This window comes from Sinocyclocheilus grahami, unplaced genomic scaffold (assembly GCF_001515645.1).
Source record: "Sinocyclocheilus grahami isolate Dianchi unplaced genomic scaffold, SAMN03320097.WGS_v1.1 scaffold198.1, whole genome shotgun sequence".
NCBI lineage: Eukaryota > Metazoa > Chordata > Actinopteri > Cypriniformes > Cyprinidae > Sinocyclocheilus > Sinocyclocheilus grahami.
The window spans coordinates 709,374-724,373 of NW_015505377.1; the positions used below are offsets into that span (position 1 = coordinate 709,374).

The 15,000-nt window shown below is 35.5% G+C and overlaps 1 protein-coding gene across 1 annotated transcript in view; it reads left to right on the top strand.

Moving 5' to 3' along the window:
* Window positions 1-15,000, top strand: part of LOC107595170 (zinc finger MIZ domain-containing protein 1-like) — a 50,098-nt gene that overhangs the window by 9,635 nt on the left and 25,463 nt on the right. The window contains exons 2-4 of the mRNA XM_016285510.1: window positions 12,361-12,479; window positions 12,807-12,920; window positions 14,514-14,619. Of these exons, the coding sequence (XP_016140996.1) occupies window positions 12,411-12,479; window positions 12,807-12,920; window positions 14,514-14,619 (289 nt within the window). The 5' untranslated portion in view covers window positions 12,361-12,410. The remainder of the gene's footprint in view (window positions 1-12,360; window positions 12,480-12,806; window positions 12,921-14,513; window positions 14,620-15,000) is intronic.

The following is a 15,000-nucleotide window of genomic DNA, read 5'->3' on the forward strand; positions in this document are numbered from 1 at the left end:
TCCCTTGAAATTGTAATTGCGATTGTTAATTACGATTATCACAATCTACATTGAATGATGTTTACCTCATTGTTTGAAGCAACTGCATGCCATATTTTTATATGAAAATAAACAAGCTGAAAACACTAACTGAAAAAACTTTTAGTGCTTTTCTTTAGTATTAAGCCTCAAATGTCAACTATACATCGGATTGGTTTCTTTATAATTATAAAAAAAGTAAAAATATGAATGGTATTATAATGTTATACTAAAACAAAAATTAAAATAATGGGAAAAACCCTTAAGATAACATGTAGAAAGACAAAAACGCATCTTAAGTGTGCAGAATAACATAAGTGGACTTTGAATGATTAATTGCCGTTTTGAACGGTTACGTAATTGTGGCATCCGTAATTGTAATCGCGATTAGAAATTCGATTAATTGTGCAGCCCTACCCTCAAGGCATCCTAGGTGTATATGACTTTCTTCTTTCAGACGAATCCAGTCGGAGTTATATTAAAAATGGTCTTTGATCTTTCAAGCTGTTCAATGGCACTCAGCGGGTGTTGCATGCATCAGTCCAAAAGAAGTTAAATAAAAAGCGCCCATCCATAAAAAAAGTGTCTCACACGGCTCTGGGGGGTGTACAAAGTCCTCCTGTAGTGAATCGATGCGTTTTTGTAAGAACGTAATAATCACTTATTATATAATAAATACATGTATTGTATTCAAATACATTGTATGGGTCAAAATTATCAATTTATCTTTTATGCCAAAAATCATTAGGATATTAAGTAAAGATTGTGTTACATGAATATATTTTGTAAATTTCCTACCATAAATATATCAAAACTTAATTATTGATTAGTAATATGCAGTGCTAAGGACTTAATTTGGACAACTTTAAAGGTGATTTTCTCAATATTTAGATTTTTTTGCACCCTCAGATTCCAGATTTTCAAATAGTTGTATCTCAGCCAAATATTGTCCGATCCTAACAAACCTTACATTAATGGAAATATTATTTATGCAGATTTCAGATGATGTATACATCTCAATTTTGAAAAATTGACCCTTATCGGTTTTGTGCTCCAGGGTCACGTATATAATATTATAAACATAAATGTATTACTTTCATATATTATGTGTGTGTATTCTAAAATGAAAATATAATATAATATGATAAAAAATATTAAAAATTCAAATTTTATTTAGTTTATAGTTTTATTTTTAGCCTGACAGTTTGAGTGAAATATAAAGTTGAATAGGGTAAATTAATGTCCTTACTATTTGGTATAGTTGGTTTTAGTGAATATTTGATTAGCGTCTTAAAGTATTGAAACATGAAAAATAATTGTAAATAATTTTTTCCTTTGATAATTTATATATATATATATATATATATATATATATATTTTTTTTTTTTTACACTGTGGTCTCACAGACTTTTGCAGCTTTTAGTATATATTCAGTGTTCAGTATATAAAGTAATGTTAGTGTATGTCTGTGACCAGCAGATGATTTCATTAGTAACTCATTCTCTGTTGATTTGTGTGAACCAGGCGGCTGTGTGAGATCTGTTCATAAGTGTTTCAGCAGCTGTGTATGAATGGCGGTGTGTGTGTGTTTGTGTGTGTGTTTGTGTGTGTGTGTGTGTGTGTGTGAGGTGTTATTCTACTTAAAGAAATCAATTGCACTGCAGCTGGTACCTTCCTCCCGGTGTCTTTATGGCCTTTTTGCAGTACTGACTCCATTGATTTTTTCCTCCTCCCTCTTTCTTGCTTCAGGCTCAGAGGAGCGTGTGATGAATGGCTGGAGGTGTCAGAGAGATCTGGAATTAGAGAGAGAGAAAGAGACTTTTCCTTCCCATTATGCTCTAATGCATCACCTCCACACACACACACACACACGGCTCTCTTTAGGTCCGTTGGGAGGGATAGATGCAGGAATGATAGTTAGAGGAGGTGTCGTAAATTCATCGCTGTAAGCCCGTGACATTCCCAGAAACAAATCTCTCTTCCTGTAGGAAAACGCTTCGGCAGCTCTTTCATACGGGACACAACAAGCTCCCGATGAAGTCATGTGTGCTTTCACACTGAAGGTGATGTTGCAATGTTCTGCACCGTGGTTTGTCTCTATAGTTGTGTGCATTTAGGCACATAAACGTTAACACTTATCATTTGTGGATGAACTATCGTTGTAAGGGTGTGTGTGGGTCAGGGTTTAGTGCTTTACTTAGAACTGCAGCTATATACTGTGGATGGATAATTTAATAGATTCATATATTTATGTGCATATATAAATTCATGTTTATTTATATTTCTATATTTATGTGTAAATAAATATGTTAAACATGTATTCATTTAGCGGAAATATTTAAATGCATTTAAATAATATTTCATTTTGAATTTAAATATAGATATTAAAAGTAATAAAATAATTATATATAATTATTAGTAATTATACTAATTAGACAGATAAATAGATACAAATAAACAATTTATATATTTAATTTATATATGAGTGTGTGTGTATACATTCATATTCATATACAAATATTTACATCAATAACCCCCGTGAAGCCGTAGTTTACAGTGAATTTACGGCAATAAGCCACGGCTTCACGGGGCTTATTGCTTTATTTTGCTTTTGTTATGAAACCTAGTGTGCTTATGTCTCCCGACTCAGATACGTCATTTGGACCAAATTCATTCTCATTATTGCATGCACTCTTTATAGAGAGGTTTTCCCCATAATGCATTGCAATAATTGATCCGAGATTGTCATTGGATTCAACTTTACTGTCATTTTACAGGTACAATACAAAGCCAATGGAAAACAGTAGCATCCAAGCATATAGCGTGCAAATAAAGTGCAAATAGCCAGTATTGCAATATTATATTATGCATATATTACAGTATATAGATATGTATACTACAGAAAATGTATACATGTATATTTATTTATAAATACATATGTAAATGTATTTAAATTAAAAATGCAAGTATATTCATTTTTAGTAGTGCTGTCATTAATCGTGATTAATCACATCCAAAATAAAAGTTTTTGTTTACATAATATGTGTGTGTACTGTGTATATTTATTATGTATATATAAATACACACACATGCATGTGTATATATATTTAAGAAACATAGGTTATAATTAAATATTAAATATATTTATTATATAAATTATATGAATCTAAATGTAGACATGTAAATACATGTAAATATTTTCAAAACATATGCTGTATGTGTGTGTGTTTATGTATACATAATACATTTATAAAACTGTTATTTTGTATGCGATTAATCTCGATTAATCGTTTGACAGCACTAATTTGTCGTATAAATAATTATTAAATATAATTTAATAACTATAAATAGATATGTATTTTAAAATATATGCCTACAAATTTAGATGGATGGATGGATAGATAGATAGATGGATGGATGGATGGATGGATAGATGGATAGATGATAGATGGATAGATAGATGGATGGATGGATGGATAGATGGATAGATGATAGATGGATAGATAGATGGATGGATGGATGGATAGATGGATAGATGATAGATGGATAGATAGATGGATGGATGGATGGATAGATGGATAGATGATAGATGGATAGATAGATGGATGGATGGATGGATAGATGGATAGATGATAGATGGATAGATAGATGGATGGATGGATGGATAGATGGATAGATGATAGATGGATAGATAGATGGATGGATGGATGGATAGATGGATAGATGATAGATGGATAGATAGATGGATGGATGGATGGATAGATGGATAGATGATAGATGGATAGATAGATGGATGGATGGATGGATAGATGGATAGATGATAGATGGATAGATAGATGGATGGATGGATGGATAGATGGATAGATGATAGATGGATAGATAGATGGATGGATGGATGGATAGATGGATAGATGATAGATGGATAGATAGATGGATGGATGGATGGATAGATGGATAGATGATAGATGGATAGATAGATGGATGGATGGATGGATAGATGGATAGATGATAGATGGATAGATAGATGGATGGATGGATGGATAGATGGATAGATGATAGATGGATAGATAGATGGATGGATGGATGGATAGATGGATAGATGATAGATGGATAGATAGATGGATGGATGGATGGATAGATGGATAGATGATAGATGGATAGATAGATGGATGGATGGATGGATAGATGGATAGATGATAGATGGATAGATAGATGGATGGATGGATGGATAGATGGATAGATGATAGATGGATAGATAGATGGATGGATGGATGGATAGATGGATAGATGATAGATGGATAGATAGATGGATGGATGGATGGATAGATGGATAGATGATAGATGGATAGATAGATGGATGGATGGATGGATAGATGGATAGATGATAGATGGATGGATGGATAGATGGATGGATGGATAGATGATAGATGGATGGATGGATGGATGGATGGATAGATAGATAGAAAGATGGATGGATGGATAGATAGATAGAAAGATGGATGGATGGATGGATAGATGATAGATGGATGGATGGATGGATGGATGGATGGATGGATGGATGGATGGATGGATAGATCAATGGATGGATGGATAGATAGATAGATAGATAGATAGATAGATAGATAGATAGATAGATAGATAGATAGATAGATCCACCCAGGAAAGATTTAAGGTTTTGTGATAAAGACTAAAATTCAGCCGTCTTAGATCAGATCGCCATTTTCTCAGAGAAGGCGTTTAGTTCTTAAAGTCTGCATGAGAAAACACTCGCCAGAGGAGTGTTGTGGGTATAAAAGCACCTTTGTTTTAGCCGAATAGAAGTCAGAACATGTTTGTTCCAAATACTTCATGAAGGTGTAAACATAATACGCATTGTTGCATAAACAGACTCATTTGTTAACAAATTCTGGTTGTTCGCCGGAGTGATTTGAGACTGTAATTAGCATAGAAACACCTACTTCGGAAAATGATGTTTATTTTAACATAACGGTAAATATATTTATTAAACAATGTAAAAACCATCTATCAGCTGTAGTTTTTATTTTTAAAACAAAAAAATGCGGAAAATGTATAAGCATCAAATGCAACTGAGTCACGCGCATTTATTGCAACACGGCTGTGTGTGTTTGTTGACACATGACTCATGAATGTGTGTGTCTGCAGCTGGTGATGTATATTAGCTGGTATAATAGACTGTGTGTGTAAACGAGGCGATCAGAACAGAGCCGTATTGTTGAGCGTGTGAACAGAGGCTATTGTGAGCAGCAGTGACGACTGTCTTTATCTCTGCATTATGAGCTCGTTTAGATTAACGTCAGCATCAAATCAGAATGAACTCTTCCTGGTCTTGTAAAGAAAAGGATCTAACTGTAATATTGCTCAGCTTTCCATTTTCAGCTGTCTTGTTTTGAAACACCTCTCATTTTGATACACATTTTTCCATGGAGAAAATAAAGTGCTGACCTACATTTGTTGAATATCCTGTTTCACTCTGAAATACAGGCTTTCTGTGGGTCTTAAATATAATAATTCATTTGCCTTTCCACAAAAAAAGTCCACAGAAGTCATGGCATTAAATGTTGCATGCGCTGCAAAAAATGAATATTTTTTGCAGTGTGATCAGAAGGTACAGTAAAAGTTGGATGGATGGATAGATAGATAGAAAGATGGATGGATGGATAGATAGATAGAAAGATGGATGGATGGATGGATAGATGATAGATGGATGGATGGATGGATGGATGGATGGATGGATGGATGGATGGATGGATAGATCAATGGATGGATGGATAGATAGATAGATAGATAGATAGATAGATAGATAGATAGATAGATCCACCCAGGAAAGATTTAAGGTTTTGTGATAAAGACTAAAATTCAGCCGTCTTAGATCAGATCGCCATTTTCTCAGAGAAGGCGTTTAGTTCTTAAAGTCTGCATGAGAAAACACTCGCCAGAGGAGTGTTGTGGGTATAAAAGCACCTTTGTTTTAGCCGAATAGAAGTCAGAACATGTTTGTTCCAAATACTTCATGAAGGTGTAAACATAATACGCATTGTTGCATAAACAGACTCATTTGTTAACAAATTCTGGTTGTTCGCCGGAGTGATTTGAGACTGTAATTAGCATAGAAACACCTACTTCGGAAAATGATGTTTATTTTAACATAACGGTAAATATATTTATTAAACAATGTAAAAACCATCTATCAGCTGTAGTTTTTATTTTTAAAACAAAAAAATGCGGAAAATGTATAAGCATCAAATGCAACTGAGTCACGTGCATTTATTGCAACACACGGCTGTGTGTGTTTGTTGACACATGACTCATGAATGTGTGTGTCTGCAGCTGGTGATGTATATTAGCTGGTATAATAGACTGTGTGTGTAAACGAGGCGATCAGAACAGAGCCGTATTGTTGAGCGTGTGAACAGAGGCTATTGTGAGCAGCAGTGACGACTGTCTTTATCTCTGCATTATGAGCTCGTTTAGATTAACGTCAGCATCAAATCAGAATGAACTCTTCCTGGTCTTGTAAAGAAAAGGATCTAACTGTAATATTTTGCTCAGCTTTCCATTTTCAGCTGTCTTGTTTTGAAACACCTCTCATATTGATACACATTTTTCCATGGAGAAAATAAAGTGCTGACCTACATTTGTTGAATATCCTGTTTCACTCTGAAATACAGGCTTTCTGTGGGTCTTAAATATAATAATTCATTTGCCTTTCCACAAAAAAAGTCCACAGAAGTCATGGCATTAAATGTTGCATGCGCTGCAAAAAATGAATATTTTTTGCAGTGTGATCAGAAGGTACAGTAAAAGTTATTTCCATATTCTAGAGGTTGGAAGCAGTTTTTTTTGTAATATGAATGAAAAAGTAAAGGAGATCAATTGAAAGTTGCATTTTTAAACTTTAAAGCATTGCTAATACAAGATATTTAGAAACTATGTTGGCAGATTGTGTTCCGTTCAATTTATCACTTGCGTTTTCTTTACTTGGTCTTAAATTGACCTTCATAAAACCTGCAGAAACCCTGGAAATGTGTCAGAATATAGACGTAAAAAACTGTGGTTTTATCCCATCTGCTGCATTACTTGCATCGTCATGACATCATCATGACATCATCGTCATGACATCATCCCGTCCAACCGCAGGACAGAGAGAATAAAAGGTCTGAAATAAAATCTGAATAGTTCTTAAAGTCTGCATGAGAAAACACTCGCCAGAGGAGTGTTGTGGGTATAAAAGCACCTTTGTTTTAGCCGAATAGAAGTCAGAACATGTTTGTTCCAAATACTTCATGAAGGAGTAAACATAATACGCATTGTTGCATAAACAGACTCATTTGTTAACAAATTCTGGTTGTTCGCCGGAGTGATTTGAGACTGTAATTAGCATAGAAACACCTACTTCGGAAAATGATGTTTATTTTAACATAACGGTAAATATATTTATTAAACAATGTAAAAACCATCTATCAGCTGTAGTTTTTATTTTTAAAACAAAAAAATGCGGAAAATGTATAAGCATCAAATGCAACTGAGTCACGTGCATTTATTGCAACACACGGCTGTGTGTGTTTGTTGACACATGACTCATGAATGTGTGTGTCTGCAGCTGGTGATGTATATTAGCTGGTATAATAGACTGTGTGTGTAAACGAGGCGATCAGAACAGAGCCGTATTGTTGAGCGTGTGAACAGAGGCTATTGTGAGCAGCAGTGACGACTGTCTTTATCTCTGCATTATGAGCTCGTTTAGATTAACGTCAGCATCAAATCAGAATGAACTCTTCCTGGTCTTGTAAAGAAAAGGATCTAACTGTAATATTTTGCTCAGCTTTCCATTTTCAGCTGTCTTGTTTTGAAACACCTCTCATTTTGATACACATTTTTCCATGGAGAAAATAAAGTGCTGACCTACATTTGTTGAATATCCTGTTTCACTCTGAAATACAGGCTTTCTGTGGGTCTTAAATATAATAATTCATTTGCCTTTCCACAAAAAAAGTCCACAGAAGTCATGGCATTAAATGTTGCATGCGCTGCAAAAAATGAATATTTTTTGCAGTGTGATCAGAAGGTACAGTAAAAGTTATTTCCATATTCTAGAGGTTGGAAGCAGTTTTTTTTGTAATATGAATGAAAAAGTAAAGGAGATCAATTGAAAGTTGCATTTTTAAACTTTAAAGCATTGCTAATACAAGATATTTAGAAACTATGTTGGCAGATTGTGTTCCGTTCAATTTATCACTTGCGTTTTCTTTACTTGGTCTTAAATTGACCTTCATAAAACCTGCAGAAACCCTGGAAATGTGTCAGAATATAGACGTAAAAAACTGTGGTTTTATCCCATCTGCTGCATTACTTGCATCGTCATGACATCATCATGACATCATCGTCATGACATCATCCCGTCCAACCGCAGGACAGAGAGAATAAAAGGTCTGAAATAAAATCTGAAAATATGGTTTTCTGTGTTAAATTCTGCAAAAACGACAGAAAACTAAAGTTAAACCATGCACAGAAAGGCTTGTGGGTGTGAAGTTGAGCGGGTTGGGGATGTTCTTCCGAACACACAGCGGTTGAGGGTTCAGATGTCCGTGTTCCTCCCTGCACCAGTTCCTGTCTGAGCCTGTAAAACGCTCTCTCTCTCTTCCTCTGACAGGAAAGGCCTCATTTCCTGAGGCTGATCTGAATCAGAGGCACAGAGGGAAACGCTTTCAGACGCACTACTGAACGAGTATTTCAGTGAACAGGACGGGATAGCCTTGGTAATGCCATAGTTTATAAGCTATGGGAACCATCCCATGGTATATGAATATGAAAATTGTTCAATATGATGTGTCATAGTAAATGAATATACTAATGGTAATATACTAATATGCTAAAACTAATATGAATATGTTAATCATCCAGTATGATGATGTATGAAATCATTCAGCATGATGGTGTATGAATATGGTATGAATATGGAAATTGTCCAGTGTGATGGTGTATGAATATGGAAATGGTCCAGTGTGATGGTGTATGAATACAGAAATGGTCCAGTGTGATGGTGTATGAATATGGAAATGGTCCAGTGTGATGGTGTATGAATATGGAAATGGTCCAGTGTGATGGTGTATGAATATGGAAATGGTCCAGTGTGATGGTGTATGAATATGGAAATGGTCCAGTGTGATGGTGTATGAATATGGAAATGGTCCAGTGTGATGGTGTATGAATATGGAAATGGTCCAGTGTGATGGTGTATGAATATGGAAATGGTCCAGTGTGATGGTGTATGAATATGGAAATGGTCCAGTGTGATGGTGTATGAATATGGAAATGGTCCAGTGTGATGGTGTATGAATATGGAAATGGTCCAGTGTGATGGTGTATGAATATGGAAATGGTCCAGTGTGATGGTGTATGAATATGGAAATGGTCCAGTGTGATGGTGTATGAATATGGAAATGGTCCAGTGTGATGGTGTATGAATATGGAAATGGTCCAGTGTGATGGTGTATGAATATGGAAATGGTCCAGTGTGATGGTGTATGAATATGGAAATGGTCCAGTGTGATGGTGTATGAATATGGAAATGGTCCAGTGTGATGGTGTATGAATATGGAAATGGTCCAGTGTGATGGTGTATGAATATGGAAATGGTCCAGTGTGATGGTGTATGAATATGGAAATGGTCCAGTGTGATGGTGTATGAATATGGAAATGGTCCAGTGTGATGGTGTATGAATATGGAAATGGTCCAGTGTGATGGTGTATGAATATGGAAATGGTCCAGTGTGATGGTGTATGAATATGGAAATGGTCCAGTGTGATGGTGTATGAATATGGAAATGGTCCAGTGTGATGGTGTATGAATATGGAAATGGTCCAGTGTGATGGTGTATGAATATGGAAATGGTCCAGTGTGATGGTGTATGAATATGGAAATGGTCCAGTGTGATGGTGTATGAATATGGAAATGGTCCAGTGTGATGGTGTATGAATATGGAAATGGTCCAGTGTGATGGTGTATGAATATGGAAATGGTCCAGTGTGATGGTGTATGAATATGGAAATGGTCCAGTGTGATGGTGTATGAATATGGAAATGGTCCAGTGTGATGGTGTATGAATATGGAAATGGTCCAGTGTGATGGTGTATGAATATGGAAATGGTCCAGTGTGATGGTGTATGAATATGGAAATGGTCCAGTGTGATGGTGTATGAATATGGAAATGGTCCAGTGTGATGGTGTATGAATATGGAAATGGTCCAGTGTGATGGTGTATGAATATGGAAATGGTCCAGTGTGATGGTGTATGAATATGGAAATGGTCCAGTGTGATGGTGTATGAATATGGAAATGGTCCAGTGTGATGGTGTATGAATATGGAAATGGTCCAGTGTGATGGTGTATGAATATGGAAATGGTCCAGTGTGATGGTGTATGAATATGGAAATGGTCCAGTGTGATGGTGTATGAATATGGAAATGGTCCAGTGTGATGGTGTATGAATATGGAAATGGTCCAGTGTGATGGTGTATGAATATGGAAATGGTCCAGTGTGATGGTGTATGAATATGGAAATGGTCCAGTGTGATGGTGTATGAATATGGAAATGGTCCAGTGTGATGGTGTATGAATATGGAAATGGTCCAGTGTGATGGTGTATGAATATGGAAATGGTCCAGTGTGATGGTGTATGAATACAGAAATGGCACAGTGTGATGGTGTATGAATATGGTATAAATAGGGAAATGCTCCAGTGTGATGGTGTATGAATATATGGTGTATGAATATATGGTGTATGAATATGATAATTGTTCAGTGTGATGGTGTATGAAAATTATAATTGTTCAGTGTGATGATGTATGAATATGGTAGTAATGTAGTATGAAAGTTTAAGAATGTGCTAATCATTAGTAAAATGTAATATGAATATGATTTTCATTCTGTATGTATTTTCTAGTTCTGCAGAAATCCATCTACAATAGACAATAATTTCCTGTAGACTAGTGATGAATATTTGTGTATTTCAAGGGTTAATTTATTTCCTCCATTTGTCATCTTTATATTTTTAGCCATGTTTTTTAGTTTCATATATGACTCTTATTAGTGACTCTTCCTGGTTCTTGACGTCTGTATGAATGTGATGATTGTAAACGTCTTAATCCAGTGTGTGTGTGTGTGTGATGTGGCCTGTCTCGGCACATCATCTGTTAGTTATGCAAGTGTTCCAGCCGCTGCAGCCCGCAGTCTGATAGTTGTGAGTACGCGAGAGATCCCGCATGTTAGCCAAACTCCTGCTGGTGCATTCTGGGATGCTCCAGTCTGGCTGTCTGCAGTTGCACATATACTGTTCATTTACACTATAAATATCACTCAGCGTCTGAGACGGATGATGTAAACGGGACGCGCTGCTGTAATATCATGTGATTATGGAATCGGCTCTCATATTCTGACCTAGTTTCATTATTTTACAGCAGAAATGCTTGCTGCTCAAACCCATAAATAGCCGTGCATTTATGTACTACTTAATAATAAAGAAAACATGCAAACTAAAGTACGTCGGGGGAGAAATTACATCTTTAGAGAACAGCATTTTATGAAATATATGCATTATATATCATGCATTTATAATTAATTATATTTTTACTGGTATTATTTTAATATCATTGACATACTATTATAGTTTTTGTTAATATTTTGAATTAGATTTTTATTCGAATATTTAGTTTTCACTTTAATTTGATTAACATTGTTGTGTGTTTTTGCCGTTTTTATTAGTTTTTGATTTTTTTAATGTCTAAATAGTGTTTATAAATTTTAATTTAGTGTAGTTTATTTAGTTTTTGGTTATTTTAGTACTTCAGATTAAATGAAAAAAGTTAATTTTAGCTAATTGCCAAGCAAAATGTATTATTTTTTATTTATTATAAATTTTTATTTATTATAATTTATTAGTTTTTGTAGTTTACCTATAATCACCCAGATTTTTTCGTGACCTGTTGTCTTCATTGTTTAATGTATGCTTGAATAAATCTGCCATTAAAACAGGTTTTTATTTTAGCCACAGTTTAAATGTTCATAGCTCTGTTTTAATTAGTGTCGATTAATAAATAAACGTAATGAATTGATTATTTAAAATATTTGTTTTAGGTTCGGTTAAAAATGTTGTTGCATCACTAATTTTTACACATTTTTCAAGAAATTGTGGTTGTTGTGAGGCTGTTACTAGGCTGTTCTTGTTGGTTGCTAGGTGGTTTCTTCCTGTCTGGCCTGACAAAAAGCCTCTGTGCGTCTGATCACTGAATCTGGCACTGTGTCTAAATGGAGTGTGTTTTCAGGGTCTGAGCGTTGGATGGCCGGGCGATAGGGTCAGAGACGGTCTGGCAGGATGAATTCTTTCCCGTCCATGGACAGACACATCCAGCAAACCAACGACCGGCTCCACTGCATCAAACAGGTGAGAGAAAACACACGATCCCCGCAGAACCCAGACCTTAAACACACCTTTAGGGTCTCCATTCATCTCACTGGCCAGTTGTCACTCTCTTCTGAGAGTGTTTTAATAGATTCATGAGCTGTGACGCCCCCTACAGGACACCTGGAGAGCAGACGGGCTGTGGTTGAACACAGCTATTAGACTGCCAGGAACAATAGACAATAATTTCCTGTAGACTAGTGATGAATATTTTTGGATTTCAAGGGCCTTTCACACATTCACACCTCAAAGCCTAACTAAACACATTTTTTCCAAGCACAATGTTTGAGTGTGATTTTCTTTTCTCAGCACCTGCAAAATCCAGCAAATTTCCCGACGGCGGCGTCGGAGCTGTTGGACTGGTGTGGAGATCCACGAGCGTTTCAGCGGCCCTTTGAGCAAAGCCTGATGGGATGCCTAACGGTGAGGTCAAATCAATCAGTTTCAGTCACTTAAAGGGATAGTTCACCCAAAAATGAAAAATTCTGTCATTAATTACTCACCCTCGTGTCGTTTCAAACCCGTAAGACCTTCGTTCATCTTCAGAACACAAATTAAGATATTTCTGATGGAATCTGAGAGCTGTGTGACCCTGCGTAGACAGCAATGCAACTGAAATGTTCCCAAGTCCAGAAACGTAGCAAGCAGATCTGTAAAATAATCCATGTGACATCAGGGGTTCAACCATAATTTTACGAAGCTACGAGAATACTTTTTGTGCACAAAAGAAAAAAAAAAAAATTCATATTCATAGACCATCACACTGAACAATTTTAGCTTCGTAAAATTATGGTTGAACCCCTGATGTCACATGGATTATTTTTCAGCTCTCAGATTCCATCAAAAATATCTTAATTTGTGTTCTGAGGATGAACGAAGGTCGTACAGGTTTGAGGGTGAGTAATTAATGACAGAATTTTCACTTTTGGGTGAACTGTCCCTTTAACCAATCAGCAGTCAGCTTTCATCCGCTGTTAGTAATATGAACAATTGGTTGTACCAGCTCTGACAGTTACCTTGTGTAAAGATCAATATAAAGATGAATATATACCAATTTATTCTTTTTATATTATTCTATTCTGGTCAGCTCTGTGTTATTGAAATCTTTTCTATTGTACTCTTCGATTCCTTTGTGCTTTTATTTATTCTACTCTATTATTTCTCTTCTATTTTGCTCCAATTTGTTATTTTTATTTAATTTTGCTCTGCTCTGCTTTATTTTACTCTTCAGTTTGTTAATTTATTCTATTTTATTTTGTTCTGTTTGGCTCCAGTTTATTATATTATATGCATTTTATTTTATTCTATTCTACTCTTCTATCCTGTTGCACTTTATTCTGTACCATTTTATTCTTTTCTATTTTGCTACAATACCATATTTTATTTTATTCTGTTCTACTCCATTCTATTCTCTTCTGTTGTACTTTAATTTACTGTAGGCCTATTGTTTTTTCTGTTCTATTCAATTCATTTTATTGTATTTTATTCTGCTCTCTTCTATCTACTTTTCTATTCTATTGTGCTTTAATTTTTTATTATTTTTTTATTCTGTTTTATTCTGCTTGAATTTATTTCCGATATGCTTTATTCTATTCAGTCGGCCTAAAGTTTATTGCTTCGTGACACTTTTATTCTATGAAGTGACTCTGTGCAGTAATGTCTGATTTAGTGTTTCTGCTGTTTCAGTTTCTACAGCAGAGAAAGAGCAGATCTGAGCTGCATTTAAGGAGAATGTGGAAAAAGGGCTAAACCAAACCTCGCTCAGATGTTTAATTAGGCGCTTTAGACACACATGATGTGTGCTTAACTGTAATTAAAACGCAGATATGAACGTCTGTGCTTCAGGCCTCAGGGTGTGGTGCTGTTTAACGTGGGCCGACCTCACGAGGGTTTGCAAATCAGGACAGAGATTTTATTCCCAAAACCGCAACCATTCAATTTAACTATGACAAAGCATGCATGCATGAATGCTGAGATTTCAGTGATGTTTGAATATTATTTGCGTCTGTGTGTCAGGTGGTGAGTCGTGTCGCAGGTCAGCAGGGTTTTGACATGGATCTGGGGTATCGGCTGCTGGCCGTTTGTGCTGCAAACAGGGACAAATTCACCCCCAAATCAGCAGGTGAGACTCCACCATCCTCTACGATTGTCTCAGCACCCTTATTAAACTGCAAAATGTGACATTAGAGTCCATATGAGCTGAAATGGAGCTTTTGGACCTGCTGCTGAACTGGGAGAAACTGAGCCGAACGATGACGTAACTAACTAGTTTACTACATTACCTACCCACAAAGAAGCAGAGCACATTATGGTCTGTTTTTGAGGCTCATAGTTTAGAGAACATATTTTTACTTCCAAAAACATTTAAGACACAGTCTGTATCAGTGTTATTTTAATATCATTGAGATACTCTTAAAGTGTTTTTCAATCAGTTTTCATTTTTTAATTTTCAGTTTTCATTTGAACTCAAATAAAAAAGTAACATTAAAAAAATTAATTTGTA